Source organism: Ranitomeya imitator, chromosome 5 (assembly GCF_032444005.1).
Source record: "Ranitomeya imitator isolate aRanImi1 chromosome 5, aRanImi1.pri, whole genome shotgun sequence".
Lineage (NCBI taxonomy): Eukaryota > Metazoa > Chordata > Amphibia > Anura > Dendrobatidae > Ranitomeya > Ranitomeya imitator.
This window is the reverse complement of record NC_091286.1, coordinates 596,903,391-596,928,293: the sequence shown is the minus strand read 5'-3', so window position 1 is coordinate 596,928,293 and position 24,903 is coordinate 596,903,391. Positions and strand designations below refer to the sequence as shown.

Genomic DNA, 24,903 nt, shown 5'->3' with positions numbered 1-24,903 from the left:
AGAGCCCACATAGTAGTGTATAGCACAGCCCACACACTAGTATACAGCAGAGCCCACATAGTAGTATACTGCAGAGCCCACATCTCTCCTCCCCCCCTAGAATGGCACCACAGTCCAGTAAAAAAAAAATAAAACACTCCTCTCCTCCCCTCCCCTCGTGCCTGCGGTGTTCCCTGCTCCTGTCTCGGCGGCTGCCGCTGCACTGGCTTACACACAGTGAGTGCGCGCGCACCCGCAGTGTCGGAGGCAGAGCGGGGAATGATGGGAGAGGGAGCATCAGGTGACGCTCTCTCCTCCATCATTGCATTCAACTGTACCGGCGTCATAGACACCGGTATAGTTGAATGCGGCAGCGGCGGTGCTGGAGGAGGGGAAGGGTGAGTCGGTGCGCAGCGGCCCACTACTGGCGCCGGCCCTTCTGGCATTTGCCAGAACTTGGAAGAAAAAGCAAAGCCAGCTCACCGTTTCTGCAAAGAGCACGGAACCAGATCCTGATGAGACTTTGGAAAGTAGAAAAAAATGCGATGTTCCAGCTCAGTAAAATGTAAACAGTTTATTGAAAACATTTTTTTGTTAAAATGCAAATCACAGAAAAATACAAAAAGTGCTCCTAATACATCACCATGGCCCTAGTGGGTAAAGTTGCTTTACCCACTGGGACCATGATGATGTATTAGGAGCACTTTTTGTATTTTTCTGTGATTTGCATTTTAACAAAAAAATGTTTTCAATAAACTGTTTACATTTTACTGAGCTAGAACATCGCATTTTTTCTATTTGCCCGAACTGCCCGATGGCCAGTCCGACCCTGACACCTGGCGTAGTAAGTCGGGAACGTCATAAAAGCTACTAATGTTTTTTCTATACTTAAAGTTATAAAAAAAAACTTGTTCATGAGAAATAGTCCTGTAAAATTCAGACTACTTACAGAGATCATCTCCTCTGGTGGTCTCAGTTCTGTACTCCTTTCAGCAAGTATCATCATAGCGAAAATTACAATTAAAAATTGGATCAGAATTTTAGGTGACATCTATATCCATGTTCTAACCCCTTCACGCCCAAGCTTGCTTTCACCTTAATGGCCAGGCTAAATGTTAAAATTCTGATCAGTGTCACGTTATGTAGTAATTATTCTGGAACACTTCAACGGATCCCACTGATTCTGAAACTGTTTTCAGTGTACAATATGGTAGAATTTGTTCAATATTACTTGGGTTTATTTGTGAAAATATCAGAAATAGGGCGAACATTGTCACAATTTTCAAACTTTCAATTCTTATTCCTTAAAAGAGAGACTTATGTTACACAAAATAGTTAATAACATTTACAACATGTTAAATTTACATCTGCACATTTTTTATAACATCATTATTATTTTGGCATGAAGTTAGAAGGGTTAAAAAATGATCAGCAGTTTCTAAACCATTTTATAGGGCCACATCACATTTTTAATGACTTTGAGGGGCCTATATGACAGAAAATTCCCCAAAGTGACTCCATTTTAAGACTACACCCCTCAAACTGCTCAAAATCCCATCCAAGGAGCTTCACAGGAATTAATGAAATGTGGAAAGAAAAAATTAACATTTAACTTTTTTTCACAGAAATGTTATTTTAGCCCCCAATTTTTTATTTTCAGAAGGGTAACAGGAGGAAATGGACCCCAAAATATGTCTCATGCTAACAGGTGCTGCACTTGGTGTGTGGACCCACTGTGCCATCGGGTTGGGCTTGCCTAGGAAGGGCAGTGCTAAACGGCCACCTGGTGTTCACTGGAGCTCCTGATGGTGGAGTCAGGTTTGAGCTGCAAGTAACTACAAGGTATCACTCCTAGGCAGTCCCCGATACCGCAGCTACCAAAACCAAGGGTCAGGTTCGCTGAACGGGGACATGGGAGCAGAGTCACTGACAGGCAGGAGATAAGGAGACTGATAGACAATGGGCCTAGACAGTAGAAACCCCCCAAAAGTGACTCTATTTTGGAAACTAAACCTCTCAAGGAATGTATGTAGATGTGTGGTGAACACATTGAAGCCCCGGGTGTTTCACAGAAGTTTACAATGTAGAGCAATGAAAATAAAAATCAAATTTGTCCCACAAAAATGTTGTTTTAGCCACAATGTTTTTCATTTTCACAAGGATAGCAGAACACAATGGACCCCAAATGGCCCAATTTTTACAATTCTGAGCACTGTCCCATTATGAGGTTATAACTCTGTAACACTTCAACGGATTCTGGTGATTCTGACACTGTTTTCTCGAGACATATTGTACTTCATGATGGTGGTAAAATTTCTTTGATATTACCTGCATTTATTTGTGAAAAAAATGGAAATTTGGCGAAAATTTTAGAAAATTTCACAATTTTTCAACTTTGAATTTTTATGCCCTTAAATCACAGAGATATGTCACACAAAATACTTAATAAGTAACATTTCCCACATGTCTACTTTACATCAATACAATTTTGGAACCAACATTTTTTTTTTGTTAGGGAGTTATAAGGGTTAAAAATTGAGCAGCAATTTTTTTAGGGACCACATCACATTTGAAGTGACTTTGAGGGGTCTATATAATATAAAATACCCAAGTGTGACACCATTCTAAAAACTGCACACCTCAAGGTGCTCAAAACCACATTCAAGAAGTTTATTAACCCTTCAGGTGTTTCACAGGAATTTTTGGAATGTTTTAAAAAAAATTAACATTTAACTTTTTTTCACAAAAAATTTACTTCAGCTCCAATTTGTTTTATTTTACCAAGGATAACAGGAGAAATTGGACCCCAAAAGTTGTTGTACAATTTGTCGTGAGTAAGGGAAGGAGCGCCGTTTGACTTTTCAATGCAAAATTGACAGGAATTGAGATGGGACGCCATGTTGCGTTTGGAGAGGCCCTGATGTGCCTAAACATTGAAACCCCCCACAAGTGACACCATTTTGGAAAGTAGACCCCCTAAGGAACTTATCTAGATGTGTGGTGAGCACTTTGACCCACCAAGTGCTTCATATAAGTTTATAATGTAGAGCCGTAAAAATTAAAAAATCATATTTTTTCACAAAAATGAATTTTCGCCCCAAATTTTTTATTTTTCTAAGGGTAACAGAAGAAATTGGACCCCAAAAGTTGTTGTTCAATTTGTCCTGAGTACGCTGATACCTCATATGTGGGGGTAAACCACTGTTTGGGCGCATGGCAGTGCTCTGAATGGAAGGAGCGCCATTTGACTTTTCACTGCAAAATTGACTGGAATTGAGATGGGACGCCATGTCGCGTTTGGAGAGTCCCTGATGTGCCTAAACATTGAAACCCCCCACAAGTGACACCATTTTGGAAAGTAGACCCCCTAAGGAACTTATCTAGAGTTGTTGTGAGCTGTGAACCTCCAATTGTTTCACTACAGTTTATAACGCAGAGCCGTGAAAATAAAAAAAAAAATTTTTTTCACAAATTATTTTTTTAGCCCCCAGTTTTGTATTTTCCCAAGGGTAAGAGGAGAAATTTGACCCCAAAAGTTGTTGTCCAATTTGTCCTGAGTACGCTGATACCCCATATGTTGGGGGAAACCACCATTTGGTCACATGGCAGAGTTCGGATGGGAAGAAGTGCCATTTGGAATGCTGACTTAGATGGATTGGTCTACAGTCGTCACATTGCATTTGCAAAGCCCCTGATGTATCTAAAAAGTAAAAAACCCCACAAGTGACCCCATATTGGAAATTAGACCCCCAAGGAACTTATCTAGATGTGTTGCGAGAACTTTGAACCCCCAAGTGTTTCACTACAGTTTATAATGCAGAGCCGTGAAAATAAAAAATATTTTTTTTCCACAAAAATTATATTTAACCCCTGATTTTGTATTTTCCCACTGATACCCCATATGTTGGGGTAAACCCCTGTCTGGGAACACGGGAGAGCTTGGAAGGGAAGGAGCACTGTTTTACTTTTTCAATGCAGAATTGGCTGGAATTGAGATCAGACGCCATGTCGCGTTTGGAGAGCCCCTGATGTGCCTAAACAGTGGAAACCCCCCAATTTTAACTGAAACCCTAACCCAAACACACCCCTAATTCTAATCCCAACCCTAACCATAACCCTAACCACACCTCTAACCCAAACATGCCCCTAATCCCAACTACACCTCTAACCCCAATACACCCCTAACCCTAATCCCAACCCTAACCACACCCCTAACTCCAACACACCCCTAACCTAAATCTCAACCATAACCCTAACCACACCCCTAACCATAATCCCAAACCTAATCCCAACCGTAAATATAATCCAAACCCTAACTTTAGCCCCAACCCCAACCCTAATTGTAGCCCTAACCCTAACTTTAGCCCCAACCCTAACTGCAGCCCTAACTCTAACTTTAGCCACAAACCTAACACTAATGGAAAATGGAAATAAATTAGTTTTTTTAAATTTTATTATTTTTCCCTAACGAATGGCAGCTGTTACACACTAAAAGAAGCTTTTTATTGCAAAAAATAGTTTTTGCATCTCCACATTTTGAGAGCTATAATTTTTCCCCATTTTGGTCCACAGAGTCATGTGAGGTCTTGATTTTTTGCGGGATGAGTTGACATTTTTATTGGTATCATTTTCGGGCATGTGACATTTTTTGGTCGCTTTTTATTCCAATTTTTGTGATTCAAAATGACCAAAAAACAGCTATTCATGAATTTCTTTTGGGAGGGGGGGGGCGTTTATACCGTTCCACGTTTGGTAAAATTGATGAAGCAGTTTTGTTCTTCGGGTCAGTACGATTACTGCGATACCTCATTTATATAATTTTTTTATGTTTTGGCGCTTTTTTACAATAAAAACTATTTTATGTAAAAAATAATTATTTATTCTGAGGACTATAACTTTTTTATTTTTTCGCTGAAGATGCTGTATGGCGGCTCGTTTTTTGCAGGGCAAGATGATGTTTTCAGCGGTACCTTGGTTATTTATATCCGTCTTTTTGATTGCGTGTTATTTCACTTTTTGTTCGGCAATATGATAATAAAGCATTGCTTTTCGCCAGTTTTTTTTAATCTTTTTACGGTGTTCACTGAAGGGGTTAACTGGTGGGACAGTTTTGTAGGTCGGGTCGTTACGGACGCGGCAACACTAAATATGTGCACTTTTATTGTTTTTTTGTTTTTATTTAGATAAATAAATTTATTTATTGGAACAATATTTTTTTCTTTATTTAGGATTTTTTTTTTTACACATCTAAATTTTTTTTTTTTACTTTATAGCATTGCCCAACAGGGGGACATCACAGTATAGTGTCAGATCTTTGCAAAGCACTGTGTCAGATCAGCGATCTGACAGGCACTGCAGGGAGGCTTGCTGGCACCTGCTTTGAGCAGGCGCTTGCAAGCCACCTCCCTGAAGGAGCTCCGTGGCCATTTTGGATCCGGGGCCTGTAGGGAGGAGACGCTCGGTACAACGCGATCACATCGTGTTGTACCGAGGGTCTCCGGGAAGCACGCAAGGAGCCCCCTCCCTTCGATCACATCGCGTTGTACCGAGGGTCTCCGGGAAGCACGCAAGGAGCCCCCTCCCTGCGCGATGCTTCCCTATGCCACTGGAACGCTGCGATCATGTTTGATCGCAGTGTTCCGGTGGTTAATGTGCCAGGAGCGGTCCATGACTGTTATGATAAGGTAATTCAGTACCACAATGGACATAGAGGTCAGAGCACATACAGTGACCTGACAATAACTCAAAAACATAGAACGAGCTCTGAGACGTGGGAACTCTGCTGACCGCAATACCTAATCCTCTCCAACCACACTAGAGGCAGCCGTGGATTGCGCCTAACGCTCCCTATGCAACTCGGCACAGCCTGAGAAACTAGCTAGCCTGAAGATGGAAAATAAGCCTACCTTGCCTCAGAGAAATACCCCAAAGGAAAAGACAGCCCCCACATGTAATGACTGTGAGTTAAGATGAAAAGACAAACGTAGAGATAAAATAGATTTAGCAAAGTGAGGCCCGACTTTCTGAACAGAGCGAGGATAGGAAAGGTAACTTTGCGGTCAACACAAAACCCTACAAAAACCACGCAAAGGGGGCAAAAAGACCCTCCGTACCGAACTAACGGCACGGAGGTACACCCTCTGCGTCCCAGAGCTTCCAGCAAGCAGAAAAAAACAAATAGACAAGCTGGACAGAAAAAAACAGCAAACAAAATAGCAAAGCGGAACTTAGCTATGCAGAGCAGCAGGCCACAGGAACGATCCAGGAGGAAACAGGTCCAATACTAGAACATTGACTGGAGGCCAGGATCAAGGCACTAGGTGGAGTTAAATAGAGCAGCACCTAACGACTTCACCACATCACCTGAGGAAGGAAACTCAGAAGCCACAGTACCACTTTCCTCCACCAACGGAAGCTCACAGAGAGAATCAGCCGAAGTACCACTTGTGACCACAGGAGGGAGCTCTGCCACAGAATCCACAACAGCACCCCCCCTTGAGGAGGGGTCACCAAACCCTCACCAGAGCCCCCAGGACGACCAGGATGAGCCACATGAAAGGCACGAACAAGATCAGGGGCATGGACATCAGAGGCAAAGACCCAGGAATTATCTTCCTGAGCATAACCCTTCCACTTAACCAGATACTGGAGTTTCCGTCTTGAAACACGAGAATCCAAAATCTTCTCCACAATATACTCCAATTCCCCCTCCACCAAAACCGGGGCAGGAGGATCAACAGATGGAAACATAGGTGCCACGTATCTCCGCAACAATGACCTATGGAATACGTTATGTATGGAAAAAGAATCTGGAAGGGTCAGACGAAAAGACACAGGATTAAGAACATCAGAAATCCTATACGGACCAATGAAACGAGGTTTAAACTTAGGAGAGGAAACCTTCATAGGAATATGACGAGAAGATAAAGAACCAAATCCCCAACACGAAGTCGAGGACCCACACAGCGTCTGCGATTAGCGAAACATTGAGCCTTCTCCTGGGACAAGGTCAAATTGTCCACTACATGAGTCCAAATCTGCTGCAACCTGTCCACCACAGTATCCACACCAGGACAGTCCAAAGACTCAACCTGCCCTGAAGAGAAACGAGGATGGAACCCAGAGTTGCAGAAAAATGGCGAAACCAAGGTAGCCGAGCTGGCCCGATTATTAAGGGCGAACTCAGCCAAAGGCAAAAAGGACACCCAGTCATCCTGATCAGCAGAAGCAAAGCATCTCAGATATGTTTCCAAGGTCTGATTGGTTCGTTCGGTCTGGCCATTAGTCTGAGGATGGAAAGCCGAGGAAAAAGACAAGTCAATGCCCATCCTACCACAAAAGGCTCGCCAAAACCTCGAAACAAACTGGGAACCTCTGTCAGAAACGATATTCTCTGGAATGCCATGTAAACGAACCACATGCTGGAAGAACAATGGCACCAAATCAGAGGAGGAAGGTAATTTAGACAAGGGTACCAAATGGACCATCTTAGAGAAGCGATCACAGACCACCCAAATGACTGACATCTTTTGAGAGACGGGAAGATCTGAAATAAAATCCATAGAGATATGTGTCCAAGGCCTCTTCGGGACCGGCAAGGGCAAAAGCAACCCACTGGCACGAGAACAGCAGGGCTTAGCCCGAGCACAAATCCCACAGGACTGCACAAAAGAACGCACATCCCGCGACAGAGATGGCCACCAAAATGATCTAGCCACTAACTCTCTGGTACCAAAGATTCCAGGATGACCATCCAACACCGAACAATGAACCTCAGAGATAACTTTATTCGTCCACCTATCAGGGACCAACAGCTTCTCCGCTGGGCAACGATCAGGTTTAATAGCCTGAAATTTTTGCAGCACCTGCCGCAAATCAGGGGAGATGGCAGACACAATTACTCCCTCTTTGAGGATACCCGCCGGCTCAGATAAACCCAGAGAGTCGGGCACAAAACTTCTAGACAGAGCATCCGCCGTCACATTTTTAGAGCCCGGAAGGTACGAAATCACAAAGTCAAAACGGGCAAAAAACAGCGACCAACGAGCCTGTCTAGGATTTAACCGCTTGGCAGACTCGAGATAAGTCAAGTTCTTATGATCAGTCAAGACCACCACGCGATGCTTAGCTCCTTCAAGCCAATGACGCCACTCCTCGAATGCCCACTTCATGGCCAGCAATTCTCGATTGCCCACATCATAATTTCACTCAGCAGGCGAAAACTTCCTGGAAAAGAAGGCGCATGGTTTCATCACCGAGCAAGAACTTCTCTGCGACAAAACAGCCCCTGCTCCAATCTCAGAAGCATCAACCTCGACCTGGAATGGAAGCAAAACATCTGGTTGACACAACACAGGGGCAGAAGAAAAACGACGCTTCAACTCTTGAAAAGCTTCCACAGCAGCAGAAGACCAATTGACCACATCAGCACCCTTCTTGGTCAAATCAGTCAATGGTTTAGCAATACTAGAAAAATTGCAGATGAAGCGACGATAAAAATTAGCAAAGCCCAGGAACTTTTGCAGACTTTTCAGAGATGTCGGCTGAGTCCAATCATGGATGGCTTGGACCTTAACAGGGTCCATCTCGATAGTAGAAGGGGAAAAGATAAACCCCAAAAATGAAACCTTCTGAACACCAAAGAGACACTTTGATCCCCTCACAAACAAAGAATTAGCACGCAGGACCTGAAACACCGTTCTGACCTGCTTCACATGAGACTCCCAATCATCCGAGAAGATCAAAATGTCATCCAAGTACACAATCAGGAATTTATCCAGGTACTCTCGGAAGATGTCATGCATAAAGGACTGAAACACTGATGGAGCATTGGCAAGTCCGAATGGCATCACGAGATACTCAAAATGGCCCTCGGGCGTATTAAATGCAGTTTTCCATTCATCGCCTCGCTTAATACGCACAAGATTATATGCACCACGAAGATCTATCTTGGTGAACCAACTAGCCCCCTTAATCCGAGCAAACAAATCAGATAACAACGGCAAGGGGTACTGAAATTTAACCGTGATCTTATTTAGAAGGCCGTGATCTTATTTAGAAGGCGGTAATCTATACAAGGTCTCAGCGAACCATCCTTCTTGGCTACAAAAAAGAACCCTACTCCCAATGGCGACGATGACGGGTGAATATGCCCCTTCTCCAAGGACTCCTTCACATAACTCCGCATAGCGGCGTGCTCAGGCACAGACAAATTAAACAGTCGACCTTTTGGGAATTTACTACCAGGAATCAAATCGATAGCACAATCACAATCCCTATGCGGAGGTAGGGTATCGGACTTGGGCTCATCAAATACATCCCGGTAATCAAACAAGAACTCTGGAACCTCAGAAGGGGTGGATGACGAAATAGTCAGAAATGGGACATCACCATGTACCCCCTGACAACCCCAGCTGGACACAGACATGGATTTCCAATCTAATACTTGATTATGGACTTGTAGCCATGGCAACCCCAACACGACCACATCATGCAGATTATGCAACACCAGAAAGCGAATAACCTCCTGATGTGCAGGAGCCATGCACATGGTCAGCTGGGTCCAGTACTGAATCTTATTCTTGGCCAAAGGCGTAGCATCAATTCCTCTCAATGGAATAGGACACTGCAAGGGCTCCAAGAAAAACCCACAATGCCTAGCATACTCCAAGTCCATTAAATTCAGGGCAGCACCTGAATCCACAAATGCCATGACAGAATACGATGACAAAGAGCAGATTAAAGTAACGGACAGAAGAAATTTTGACTGTACCGTACCAATGGTGGCAGACCTAGCGAACCGCTTAGTGCACTTAGGACAATCAGAGATAGCATGAGTGGAATCACCACAGTAGAAACACAGCCCATTCAGACGTCTGTGTTCTTGCCGTTCAACTCTGGTCAAAGTCTTATTGCACTGCATAGGCTCAGGTTTAAGCTCAGTTAATACCGCCAAATGGTGCACAGATTTACGCTCACGCAAGCGTCGACCGATCTGAATGGCCAAAGACATAGACTCATTCAGACCAGCAGGCATAGGAAATCCCACCATGACATCCTTAAGGGCTTCAGAGAGACCCTTTCTGAAAATAGCTGCGAGCGCACCTTCATTCCATTGAGTGAATACGGACCACTTTCTAAATTTCTGACAATATACCTCTATCTCATCCTGATCCTGACACAGAGCCAGCAAATTTTTCTCTGCCTGATCCACTGAATTAGGTTCATCGTACAGCAATCCGAGAGCCAGGAAAAATGCATCGATATTACTTAATGCAGGATCTCCTGACGCAAGAGAAAATGCCCCGTCCTGAGGGTCGCCACGTAAAAAAGAAATAATGATCCTAACTTGTTGAACTGGGTCACCAGAGGAGCGAGGTTTCAAAGCTAGAAATAGTTTACAATTATTTTTGAAACTCAGAAATTTAGTTCTATCTCCAAAAAACAAATCAGGAATAGGAATTCTCGGTTCTAACATAGAATTCTGAACCACAAAGTCTTGAATATTTTGTACTCTTGCCGTGAGCTGATCCACACATGAAGTCAGGCCTTTAATGTCCATCGCTACACCTGTGTCCTGAACCACCCAAATGTCTAGGGGAAAAAAAAGGCAAAACACAGTGCAGAGAAAAAAAAATGGTCTCAGAATTTCTTTTTTCCCTCTATTGAGAATCAATAGTACTTTGGGCCTCCAGTACTGTTATGATAAGGTAATTCAGTACCACAATGGACATAGAGGTCAGAGCACATACAGTGACCTGACAATAACCCAAAAACATAGAACGAGCTCTGAGACGTGGGAACTCTGCAGACCGCAATCCCTAATCCTCTCCAACCACACTAGAGGCAGCCGTGGATTGCGCCTAACGCTCCCTATGCAACTCGGCACAGCCTGAGAAACTAGCTAGCCTGAAGATAGAAAATAAGCCTACCTTGCCTCAGAGAAATACCCCAAAGGAAAAGGCAGCCCCCACATGTAATGACTGTGAGTTAAGATGAAAAGACAAACGTAGAGATGAAATAGATTTAGCAAAGTGAGGCCCGACTTTCTGAACAGAGCGAGGATAGGAAAGGTAACTTTGCGGTCAACACAAAACCCTACAAAAACCACGCAAAGGGGGCAAAAAGACCCTCCGTACCGAACTAACGGCACGGAGGTACACCCTCTGCGTCCCAGAGCTTCCAGCAAGCAGAAAAAAACAAATAGACAAGCTGGACAGAAAAAAACAGCAAACAAAATAGCAAAGCGGAACTTAGCTATGCAGAGCAGCAGGCCACAGGAACGATCCAGGAGGAAACAGGTCCAATACTAGAACATTGACTGGAGGCCAGGATCAAGGCACTAGGTGGAGTTAAATAGAGCAGCACCTAATGACTTAACCTCGTTACCTGAGGAAGGAAACTCAGAAGCCGCAGTACCACTTTCCTCCACCAACGGAAGCTCACAGAGAGAATCAGCCGAAGTACCACTTGTGACCACAGGAGGGAGCTCTGCCACAGAATTCACAACACATGACCACTCCTGGCACATAGTGTCGGATGTCAGCTGCGATCGGCCGTGCTCCCCCCGTGAGCACTGCTGATCACATTAGACGTACTATCTCGTCGGTGTCATACCACCTCGATGGGATAGTACGTCTAATGTCAGAACGGGGTTAATTTAGAACATTTTGCATAACATTTGAGATTACATTGATCCTGCGCACTGTACACTTTCTCCCTCTGCCTGCCTCCTAAATGCTGGGATCAATGTCGATCACAGCATTGACAGGGTTAAACTGACAGAAATGGCGTACCACACAGCCAAGTGTCAGCTGTGAGGTTAGCTAAACCCACAGCTATGCACGCTTGATCGCCATGACGTATATATACCTCATTGGTTGAGAAGTCCTTCCAGTCCATGACGAATAGTCACTTGTCGTGAACAGGTTAGATACTGTTTCTAGCAGTTGTAAGAGTTTACTGGTGTGGGAATTACCCTCTGTGGTGTGGGGAACCATCTCCTGTTCCTTCTCCACATTATCAACCAAGTAGATGAGATACGGTTGGGCTGGGCAGTATCACCTTGTGTAGTTTCTTCCTCCACCTAGTTCACATGCTTCCTCTTTGTGAGCAGCGAGCGTTTGAGCAAACATGGTGGTAGAGGTGGAAGAGGCGAAGACACTGTTTTTGTGTCTTTTTTTTATTTGGTGAGTCCCCAAGACATTGGGAATGGCAAATAGAATGAGCAGAATGTATTGGAGTATGAGGCCACATGCACATGTTGAGTATTTGGTATTTTGCATCAGTATTTGTAAGCCAAAACCAGGAGTGGGTAAAAAATGCAGAAGTGGTGACTTTTCTATTATACTTTTCCTCTGACTGTTCCACTCCTGGTTTTGGCTTACAAATACTGAGGTAAAAAACTCACCAAATACTCAAAGTGTGCATGTGACCTAACAATGGCTGGGTGTGGCTGATATACATCTCTTTTCAGCTAAAGGTATGGACAAGTCCTGTGGGATCCATGCCTGGTTCATTTTAATGAATGTGAGCTTGCCCACATTGGCTGTGGATAGGTGAATGCGCCTGTCTGTGATCACACCCCCTGCCATGCTAAACGCTTCAACAGTACACTTGCCTCAGGACAGGCCAGCACCTCCAAGGCGTTAAGGGAAAACTCAGGCTATGTGTCGAATTTGGAGACCCAGAAGTTAAATGGGGCAGACTCATCACTCAGTACGTGGAGACGTAAGGGCACATACTCTTCCACCATGTTGTTGAAACGTTGACTCCTGCAAATACGGACCATATCAGATGGCTGTGCTGGATGTTGTGTCATGCAAAGGAAGGTTGTCCACATTTCAGCCAGGCTAACCCTCCCTTCTCCCTTCCAAGATGGTGCTGGTGCCACTGCTGCATTGATAGCTTCGTTCTAGTCCTCTGCCTTGTGATCCCACTAAGCTCCCAATGTCATGTGGGGACACCGTCGGTAGTGCATCTACCAGTGTGCACTTGTATTCCTGCATTTTCCGATCATGCTCCAGTGATGGAAGCAAGGAAGGCACTTTGTAGCGGGGTTCCACCCAGTAATCAGCATCCGGGCAACGTGGCAGTCATTATGCAGGTACAGTGACATGTACAGTGGGGGAAAAAGTATTTAGTCAGCCACCAACTGTGCAAGTTCTCCCACTTAAAAAGATGAGAGAGGCCTGTAATTGACATCATAGGTAGACCACAACTATGAGAGGCAAAATGAGAACACAAATCCAGAAAATCACCTTGTCTAATTTGGCAAGATTTTTTCACTCAGGTGTGAAAGGCTGCCCAGAGGCAACAACAAGCTGTCCTTAGTGGGAAGTGTATCATCTGTGTCTTCTGTATCCCCCACCCACACTCTAGTGATGCCCATGAGCTGCTTTGAGTGCCACCCTGCTGTGAATACAGTTCCTCCTCCTCTTCCTCATCATCTAAAGGCCCCTTCACATTAAGCAACGCTGCAGCAATACCGACAACGATCCGGATCACTGCAGCGTTGCTGTTTGATCGCTGGAGAGCTGTCACACAGACAGCTCTCCAGCGACCAACGATCCCGAAGTCCCCGGGTAACCAGGGTAAACATCGGGTAACTAAGCGCAGGGCCGCGCTTAATACCCGATGTTTACCCTGGTTGCCAGCGTAAAAGTAAAAAAAAAAAAACACTACATACTTACCTACCGCTGTCTGTCCCCGGCACTCAGCTTCTCTGCACTCCTCCTGTACTGGCTGTGAGCACAGCGGCCGGAAAGCAGAGCGGTGATGTCACCGCTCTGCTTTCCGGCTGACCGACGCTCACAGCCAGTACAGGAGGAGTGCAGAGAAGCTGAGCGCCGGGGACAGACAGCGGTAGGTAAGTATGTAGTGTTTGTTTTTTTTTACTTTTACGCTGGTAACCAGGGTAAACATCGGGTTACTAAGCGCGGCCCTGCGCTTAGTTACCCGATGTTTACCCTGGTTACCAGTGAAGACATCGCTGGATCGGTGTCACACATGCCGATCCAGCGATGTCCACGGAAGATCCAGCGACGAAATAAAGTTCTGGACTTTGTTCAGCGACCAACGATCTCCCAGCAGGGGCCTGATCGTTGGTCGCTGTCACACATAACGATTTCCTTAACGATATCGTTGCTACGTCACAAACAGCAACGATATCGTTAACGATATCGTTATGTGTGAAGGTACCTTTACACAACTGTCCAGCCAGGGGACAGTTTTGGATCTGGATGCTGTTGGTACAGTAACCCACCCTTCGAGCCATGTGTGGACTACGGACCTGATAATGGTGTGAATGATCCCTGTTCCTCCTCCTTTTCCTCCTGTCTAGTAACACCACCTCATCCATCATTTCCTGAAGCGTTTTTTCAAGAAGGCATTGAAGTGGAATAGTAATGGTGATGATGTCGACATCAGCGCTGGCCATGTTGCTAAAGTATACAACATGACACACGCATCCCTCATGGAGGCCCACTTGTTGCTGGTGAAGTGGTATTGTTCCGAAGAGCGACTTACCCATGCGTGATGCAGCTGAAACTCCACTATCACCTGCTGCTGCTCGCACAGTCTCTCCAGCATATGCAAGGTAGAGTTACACCTTGTGGCAACATTGAATATGAGGCGGTGAGTGGGAAGGCAGAAGTGACGCTGGCGAGCAGCATGTCAAGAACGCTGAAAGGGCACACAGACAGCCTGCATTTTCAGCAGCAGCTCTGACATCTCTGGGTCATTTTTCAGGAACCTCTGCACCACCAAATTCAGCACATGCACTAGTCAATGGATGTGCATCAAACTGGCTAAGTCCAAAGCTGCTACAAGATTTTGACTGTTAGCGCACACAACCAGGCCGGGCTTGAAATTTAGCGACACCAACCACTCATCGGTCTGTTGTTTGATCCCCATCCACAGCTTCTGCACAGTGTGGGATTTTTTCCCCAAACAGATGAGTTTCAGAACAGCTTGCCCTCGTTTTCCCCTGGCTGTTCTGAAGTTGGTCATGCAGATGTTACACTGACTCAATGAGAAGACTATGGAGGAAGCAGAGTAGGAGGTCACATGGACAGAGAAACATCCAGCAATCCTCACCTGATTTTGTCTATAACATGTTTGGGCAAGGCAGCGATGGCCCGCCTGCCAAAGTAGTGGCGTCTGGGAACCATGTACTGTAGGAAAGTCAAGACCATAACTTTTTAAAAGTGTCCATCTCCACCAGCCAGAATGGCAGCATTTCAAAGGTCAGGAATTTTGTAATGTCGGCATTTTAGGAGTAGGGCTCATGTGCAAGTAAGGGGGTGCTTCTTCTTTCTCTCCAGTGTTTGGGGGATGGACAGACTGATTGCTTCCATAGGACAGTGTAGAGATGCGTGATGACACTGCTGATGATGGTGGTTTTACATCCTCTCTTTCCAAGGAGCCAGGTGGCCCTGTTGCTCAGGAGCAGGAGGAAGCAGCCAAGACCGCAGGAGGAGCCTCAGATCCTTTCCTTTTTTTTGCAGGTGTGTACCCCACTGCAGCTCATGCTTTGCATTCAGATGCCTCGTCATGCAGAAGATGGTCGGGTTAAGAACATTTATGCCTCGCTTCAGGCTCTGATGGCACAGTGTGAGAACTATCTCTGTCTTGTCGTCAGAACATTGCAGGTGAAATGCCGCGCCATGGAGCTGCTTTGAGCATGCTTTGGTGTACTCAGTTCGTTGGTGCTGTGGGCAGTAGCAGCTGACATACTGGCTAGGGGCTGGCCACTGTGATTTTGCACCCTGCTCCCTGTTTTGCTGTGCAGCTGGGGCAGCGTGATCATCACTTCTTCCTCCAAACTGCCCACATCACTCGGTTGGCTTTGACTCCATGTAGTGACTAGGACCTCATCATCCCCCACATCGTCTTCCACACAGTCCTCACCCCGATGCACACTTGGGCTGCACAGGGAGATCCCCGGTATGTCAATGCCTTTCTTTGGACTGGTCAAAAGATATCAGGGGTCAAGGGTTAATTGAGAAGCAAACCACTCCATGCTGGGGGTCCCATCAGTGGGCAAAGGCTAAAAAGGGAGTGGGGAATCCAAGGGGGCAGCAAAGGTCATGCCGAAGGTCTCATCAGGGGATGTAATTTGCTGGAGATGTCACGGCCCAAGTCATATAGCTTACCATTGTCCTCTGACCATTGCGCAAATGGCATTTGACACTGGTGTTCATTGTAATCATTTCTGGCCTGCAGTGTGGACTGTCCACCCAAGCTTGTCCCATAAATGTGAATGGTCTGCAAATGACTGGACTACTAGACTTAAGGAGTTTGGTGACTTTTCTAAGGGCCACACTCCTTCTCCAATTAATTCCTGGTGGGTATCCGCTGCATTCACAGGTATGCTAAAGACTATCTGGTGGCCGAAGTGGTCATTCAGATGGACCAAGGTACTTAGTCCCATGAGGTCAGCATAGTTCATGATTTATTGCACCCAATTATCATATGCCAGGACTTTGTGTTGTTTTGGAACTTGTGAGGGAAGGACGGAGACCTAAATTGCTCAGGTAAGAGACTAGTTAGCCCTAAAAAAGTCTCACCACCCCCAGAGTCTGAAAAGTTTAGATTCTGTGTAATGATGGGAGATGAGGAAGTAGTATTCCCTGAGGCTGACATTCCTGAGTCAGGGGTAACTGGAGAAAATTTGGGGTTCACCCAATATAAGGACCTAACTCTAAAAGAAGTGTTCAATAATGTAACTCTTATAAACTATATAGAACAGGAGATGAGAGCCTACACCATATTTCCTTATTTTATGATGAGTGGGGATTCTTTGTACTCCATTACTAATGTCAGAGAGAAAATAATAAAGCAATTGTTGGTATCAGGACCCAATAGACAGAGGTTGTTGGACATGGCCCATTCACATGTCTTGAGTGGCCATCTGGGTGTCAACAAAACCCAAGAATAGGTCAGGTGGAGGTTCTGTTGGCCCAGTTGTCACTAGGGAATCCTAAGTTATTGAAAGTCCTCTACCACCTGCCAGTTAAACGGTCTCACCTCTCACTTCCGAAGTCCCCTCATGCCGCTACCAATCAAGGAATGGCAAGTAAGGGACACCGTTGAAACTATATGTATGCTGGTTAATTCAGAAGGGGGCATTGAAGACATCACAATAGCTGAGATGCTGTTGAAGCCCCAAATACAGCAATGTCCAGAAATTACTGCAGTAATCAGATTTTCCGGAGTGTACAGATGTCATAGAACATGAGGTTCTGATGGAATTCCCATGTGTGGGTCAATTCAAAACCCTATCATACTCTGAAGGCCCACCCAGAACTGATCTTTAAGGAAGTGAAATATATGCTGAATCTCGGAGTCATTGAGGAATCTAAGAGTGGGTGGTCTAACCTGACTATCCTTGTTCCAAAACCTGATGAAGAATGGAGATTCTGTAATGATTATTGGAAGATTAACAAAAGTTCAAAGCATATACAATGCCGCATGTCGATGAGCTGATCAAGAAGCTTGGGCCTTCCAAGGTATTCCGGGGACAGGAATGGATTATAGTGCCCCCTAGTTACAGGGATCAGGTAGGCTCCCTCCATCACTAGTCACTACATGACAAAAGGCTGCATGAACTTACAGCTGGTATGAGGGTCATATCCTGAAAATGGTCAGTCAGCATTGATGATATGTCATCTGTGTGGTCTGTGAGGTGTGGTGCAGTGACCAGTGTTACAGCCAGGGGGCGCTGTGTGTGCTTCAAAATGCGCTTGGAGGCATAAATGTGATGAAACAGTGACTGGCAGAATTATAGATGGCCGGTATGTGTGTCGCAGAGGAGGACACTCTGCGCTGTCAATCTAAAGTTATGTTGTGGTCTGGGACCTGTAGTCCCACATGTAAATGTGTAAGTTCTAATGGGAGATTGGCAGGGCTAGTTGTGTGAGATGGTTGGGACAAACTAGCCACACACACCCACACTCCCACCCAAGGGAGTGGTTACAGGTATGTAATGTGACCAGGGTGTGGGTCACATGTTCCTGTGTGTTTCCTGTGTTTGGATCTGTATAGTCCAAGTGCAAGGCCCTGGAAGCCTGTGTTGGAAATCCTGGGAATTCCTGAATAGCACATGGTTGGGCTTTGGCACTGAGTAGCCTGTGTGCTGTAGGTCCTGGATGGTCAGTGTTGGAGGCTCCTGGGAGTGGAGTCGTCCTGGAAACACTGTGAGACCGTCGACCTGGATGGTCAGTGTTGGTGGCTCCTGGGAGTGGAGTCGTCCTGGAAGCACTGTGAGACTATCGACCTGGACGGTCCTGTTGTGGACCTTGGACCGACATGGAGTCAACCTGTGGAGCAGGAGCTCCTAAGAGGTAACCCCTGGTATGGGGAAAAGAACTGTGTGCGCTAACATAGGACAGTTGCTGAACTGTGCAGTCACCCGGTGACTGGAGAGATACCAGTGTGACCACTGAAGGCAATGTAAAACCGTATGTGATATGCTGATATGGCGGTATAATGAACTGTTTGAGATATGGTTTATGACGTTTAATAAACTGGAATAGACTGATTTGTGGAAAAAACGTGCCTGTCTATGATTATTCTGCTGCCAAGCGAGTGTCCCCCAAGACACGTAGTGGGTGAAGCGCTACAGAGGGCAGACACCTGGATGAGGCCTTTTTGAAGAATGTGAGAACCTGGGAAAGGGTCGTGAAGGAGGTCTGAGCCAGGGGTATCACCTTGGAAATAGCAGAGGGCCCCTGGAGGTCCCTTCCTCTAACATCAGAGCTGGTGGTTGCCCAAATGACGTCAGGGATGGTGACTCACTTCTACATGGCAGAGGCTCCTACAATATCCAAGACCAGGTCACCCATGGCTCAGATGCCAGGAAACCGAGCTCCAGGGGGAAGGTGGAGGTTATCACTGAGACCCTCTGAGGAGAAGAAAGAGAGAGGGTGAGAAATACAGGTGCTAGAGGAGATGTTGTCAGGAGACAGCAGTGGAACGAGCCCCAGCTGTGCCAGCTGCACCTGACAAGAGGAACAGTTTGAGGTTCCTGAGGGCCCGTGTATCCAAGACTCCATTATGATGGCCGTGCACAGCCAAGAAGTTATTGTTTCACCCCTTTTAAGTTTTGTTGTGCATCCCCCTTCTGGATTGCAGAGACACTGCAGCTGCTGGAGGGTCATACACCCTCAGCACTGGACTGGATCCCAGCCAGTAGAGGAGGATGCAGTGAATGGGCTGTGTGCCTGTCTCATGGGCAGAGGTGAGGAGGACTGTGTCCCCATCCCTCGACCTGACGGGGGTCAATGGACAGTTTTCTTGTCAAAAGGACCCATTGTTATATTTGCCTGAGGGCTCCTTGATAAACAGAAACTTGAACTCTTTGTTCTGGAGTACCTACCCAATGGGACTGGGGTCATACTAAACCACCAAGGAAAAGGACCTTGTTTGCCTTTGGAAAAGAGAATTTTATTTATTGTTTGTGTGATATGTATTGGTGTCTTCCAGGTGTTTAAATGGTTGAGGATTACCATTGTAATAGAGGGGAGGAATGTAATGGTAGTTGACTGTCATTCCTTTCCCTGAAGACACCAATCACATTGTGTTTGTATTATGTCATTCGTCTCTTGTATATGTTGTCATATATATTGTCATGAGTTGTAATTTAGAGAGTGTGATAAGTATTGTAAGTATAATATGCCTAGTGTGTAGCAGTGTTATAGGTAAAATACAATGTAAGATAGGTAGTGTAATGTATAGGAATGTATGTAGTTGACTATAGTGTAAGAGAGTAAATGTGTGGGATTAGCCCATAGTGGGAGGGGTTAGTGCTAGTGAAAGGGACTGGTTTCCTGTCAGATAGGGAGATAGTGCGTAATGAGCAGAGCTGAGTGAGAGGCGACTACGAAGAAGGGATGGTGCAATCCTAAAGAAAAGTGAAAGACTAGACAGATTGGCCTTCTGGAGATGAGTCCTAGGAGAGTACACCTAGACATGAGACCGTGAGCTTGTAATGCAGAGCGTAACAGGCTTTGGCAGGACTGAGAGACAAGGACTAGGGTCCCGAGCGGTAGATCCAGGGCACCAGTAGTGGAAAAAATAGGATGCCAAACCATTGAGCAACTAAGGAGACTTGATGATCAGGACTGTAGCGTTAACGCTGGGTTGAGGCAAAGTAATGAGAAACAGTGTGTATTGAAAGCCCTGGAGTATACTACAGAAGAAGGATACTGAGTGGTATAATACTTCATACTGGAAAGGAAAAGTTCATAAGACTTTGTACCCGCCATCACTTTTATATAACCCTTACCAAGTTACTGTTCTGTAAAGAGTATATTTTAGAATGGAAGTCTCTCTCATTGAACTGTGAAGCAGCTGGTACTGGCCAGCCCACAACACCGGCTACATGCAGCCTGCACAGGCGTGAGAACCACACAGCATAAGTTCACACACCCAACCTGGAGCCGCACTTTTATGCCAGGGCATTGAATATGGGTGCCCCATCGAAGGCTACCAGGGTGGGCCACATTACACTTCCTTTTAGCACTTCCTCTCCTAAGCAGGCTGTTTATAGATGTCAGATTGATGGTGGTCTGACAATTGTCACCTCCCTACACGATTAGCTCTTATTAGCTCTAGTGGCAGCTGGATGTAAATACTGAGTGGAGCTGAATGGTAGTGCTCAATTTAATGTGCAGTGGCCGCTGCTGAGTACCGAGTACCAGCTCCTATTTATGGGAATAAGAGCTGATATGCAGTTCCCAGCAGTGGACGTTTTGTTTTGAACTGAGCTTTTTTTAACCCCATTCAAATCTGAAACATGAACAAGAATTTAATGGCATGCTGATTATCATGCAGAGTTGTCAGTTTGTTACATTGCATTTAATTGCATTTTTTAAAGACTATATATTATTTATATTATATAAACAAAGATTATTATTATTATTATTAAGACTGCACAAATCTGCAGCTAAACCTGATGAGAATACATGCTAATATTGCATGGGTACACTGTGGCATTTCTTTGAATTTGTTGTAAAATTGGCACAGCTTTTTTTCTGCTGTTTGTGTATGACTTTAGTAACATGAAACTATAATATAATACCTTATTTTCTAATTTTTCATTTCAGACCAGCAATCACTTCCAACTCCAGAAAATATCTCCATTGTCTCTATCAACTTGAAGCATTTTCTGCACTGGGATCCAGTAGCAGTTCTTGGAAATGTGACTTATTCTGTTGAATCACAAGGGTAATGGCTAATTTACATATTATTTTTCTAGTTGGAATGCAGGCTTACCGGCAGTGGTGTGGCGGTGGCAGAGGTGCGGGGATGATGAGGCGCAGTGAGCAGTATGGCGTGAGCGGGGTCCCTTCCATAGGTGAGGTGACGCAGCGGCCCGGTATCCAAGGTAAGCAGCAGAGCCGGGTGAATCATGGCTTTATTGGTGGCGGCGGCCATCTTCCTGAGGCCGCGCGTGCGCAGATGGAGATTGCAGTGGCCATTTTCCTGAAGCCGAGATCTAAATCTGCAAACTCGGCTTCAGGAAAATGGCCGCCGTGAACTCCATCTGCGCACGCGCGGCCTCGCGTGGCCATTTTCCTGAAGCCCCAGGAAGCAGAGCACTTCATCTGCGCATGCGCGACCTCAGGAACATGGCCACCGTCACCGATAAAGCAATGATTCACCCAGCTCTGCTGCTTACCTTGGATACCGGGCCACTGCGTCACCTCACCTTTGGAAGGGACCCTGCTCACGCCATACCGCTCACTGTGCATCATCATTCCTGCACCTTTGCCACAGCACTGCTGCAACCCCCCCATGGATACCAGGCCGTGGCGTCGCCCACCTAAACAGGAAGGGAGCCTGCTCAGGTACACGCCATATCGCCCATCGCATCACCACGCCTCTGCCGACATCATGCCTCCTGTGACCCTGCTCTGTCACCGCCAGCCCTCAGGTAAGATACTGTAAATTCGGACAATAAGACGGACCCCCATCTCATAAAAAATATTTTTTTCTGCAATTTTCACCCCAAATTTGGGGTGCGTCTTATGGTCCGGTGCGTCTTATAGTCCGAAAAATACGTAAGTCAGCATTGAGAAGACTGAGAAGGCAACAGCAGATATGGGCAGGCAAAGGAAACAGAGATGACCACACATCACTGCTCTAGGACGTACACATGTGGACAAAATTGTTGGTACTCTTCCAGTGAAGTAAGAAAACTCGAAATGGTCAGTGAAATAACTTGAAACTGACAAAAGTTTTCTTCAACTTTAATTTACTGAATATCGTCTAATGAGTATTAGAAATTGCTTCTGAAATGTGATTCAACACAAAAAAGTAAAAAGAAAACTAATGAAAATATCCTGGACAAAAACGATGTTACTCCTAGAAAAGATTGAACATAATTTGACCATAGGGACAAGTTAAACTGAGGCGTGTCCTTAAATTAGCATCACACTTGTAATCAGTCAGTCTGCCTATTTAAAAGTGAAAAATGGTCATTGTGTTGCTTGGTATCATGGTGTGCACCACACTGAACATGGATTAAAAAAAGAGGAGTGTTGTCTCAGGAGATTAGAAAGAATATTATAAGCAAGCATGGTAAAGGTAAAGGCTATAAATCCATCTACAAACAGCTTGTGTTACTACAGTTGCACATATTATTCAGAAATTTAAGTTCTATAGGGCTGTGGCCAACCTTCCTGAACATGGACATGTGAGCAAAATTAATGAAAAATTGAAGAGATGGATAGTACGAAATGTTAAAAGAGCCAGATCAACTTCCAAAGAGATTACAGGTGAACTCCAAATTCAAGGTCCGTCAGTGTCAGATTGCACCATCCATCACTTTGCCAAGGTGGACATCATGAAAGACAACCAAGGAGGAAACCACTGTTGAAAGCAAATAAAAAAAGCAAGACTGAAAGTTGCCAAAATACTTGTGGACAGGTGCAGAAGTCTCAGTGAGGGCTTGCTCACTTTCCCGTATTAAAAATAGCTCTGATGTTGCTCCTAAAAAGTAGGATGAGTGCCATGCGATTGTCATGCGAGTACAATGCAATTTTGGTCACATAACATTCATATGACAAGCGTTTGCAATCCGTATGCAATGAGTTAGAGTGTGTTCACAGGAGGTAGGATCGCTGCTTCCGGAAGCCGTGATAGGAGGGGGAGATGCTCCGATGCCTAGGATCTCAGAAGGTGTTTCCCCTGTGATATCCCGAGATCTCAATCTGCGCATGTACCGCCTTTGGCAGCCATTTTCCTGATGCCCCACTGCAGGGATATCATTGGTAAAATGGACTCCGCTCACCGTCACTGACATCCTCTGAGATCCCAGGCATCACATCATTGTTATGCTCCTGCTGCCAGTATCGGCCTCCTGAAGCAGCGACCCTGCCTCCTGTGTCCCCGCTACATTGCAGTTGCCCTAGGTAAGCTACCGTTAAAAGAGAGTATAAAAGGCACCACCATTTTATTTAAAAGTTTTTTCATTTTTATTTTGCACAACAAAATTTGGGGTGCATCCTATGGTCCGATGCAGCTTGATAGATGATAGAAAGATATAGGTAAATAGGTAAATTAAATAGATAGATAAATTGTAGACATATGATTTCACAAGCCGCCCTACAAATAATAAACTAGAGCCCTTTAGTACCTTTCATGTGGCTCTAAAGGGTATTTAGCCTTATTTAACCTATTAAATAATTTTTATAAAATTACGTGGGGCCCCACCCTTTTTTGATAACCAGCAAAGGTAAAGCATACACCTGCAGACTTATATTATCAGGCTGGGAAGTTCCTTGTTTATTGGGCCCTCCTGTTATGAAAGGCAATTCAGTACCACAATGGACATAGTGGTCAGAGCACATACAGTGATCTGACAATAACCCAAAATCATAGAACGAGCTCTGAGATGTGGGAACTCTGCAGATCGCAATCCCTAATCCTCTCCAAACAACACTAGAGGCAGCCGTGGATTGCGCCTAACTCTGCCTATGCAACTCGGCACAGCCTGAGAAACTAACTAGCCTGAAGATAGAAAATAAGCCTACCTTGCCTCAGGGAAGTACCCCAAAGGAAAAGGCAGACCCCCACATATAATGACTGTGAGTTAAGATGAAAAGACAAACGTAGAGATGAAATAGATTCAGCAAAGTGAGGGCCGACTTTCTTAACAGAGCGAGGATAGAAAAGGTAACTTTGCGGTCTACACAAAACCCTAAAGAAAACCACGCAAAGGGGGCAAAAAGACCCTCCGTACCGAACTAACGGCACGGAGGTACACCCTTTGCATCCCAGAGCTTCCAGCAACAAATTAGACAAGCTGGACAGAAAAAATAGCAAACAAATAGCAAAGAAGAACTTAGCTATGCAGAGCAGCAGGCCACAGGAATGATCCAGGGAAAAGCAAGTCCAACACTGGAACATTGACAGGAAGCCAGGATCAAAGCATTAGGTGGAGTTAAGTAGAGAAGCACCTAACGACCTCACCAGATCACCTGAGGGAGGAAACTCAGAAGCCGCAGTACCACTTCCCTCCACCAACAGAAGCTCACAGAGAGAATCAGCCGAAGTACCACTTGTGACCACATGAGGGAGCTCTGCCACAGAATTCACAACACCCTCCCAAGCGTAAAAATACCAGCCCTCAGCCACCACAGAACTGGCGCATAACATAACTTGTGCCAATTCTGGTGCTTTGCCTGCCTCTTCCCGATTGCCCTGGTGCAGTGGCAATTGGTGTAAGGGTAGTTGGGGTTGATGACAACTGAATTTGTCAAAAATCACAGCTGCCATAAACCCCTGGGGTTAGTAATGTTAGTAAAGTTACTAACCTGGAAATTAAAAATAAAAACACACACACACACACAAAAACACCCCCCCACAGTATTTGAATAAAGACTCCCCACACTATATTTCATTCACCAATTTATTGAA

At 45.3% G+C, this 24,903-nt stretch overlaps 1 protein-coding gene across 1 annotated transcript in view; it reads left to right on the top strand.

Annotated features, from left to right (window-relative positions):
* IL20RB (interleukin 20 receptor subunit beta) overlaps window positions 1-24,903 on the top strand; it is a 134,488-nt gene that overhangs the window by 22,842 nt on the left and 86,743 nt on the right. Inside the window, exon 2 of the mRNA XM_069727947.1 lies at window positions 21,087-21,207. Coding sequence (XP_069584048.1) covers window positions 21,087-21,207 — 121 coding nt within the window. The remainder of the gene's footprint in view (window positions 1-21,086; window positions 21,208-24,903) is intronic.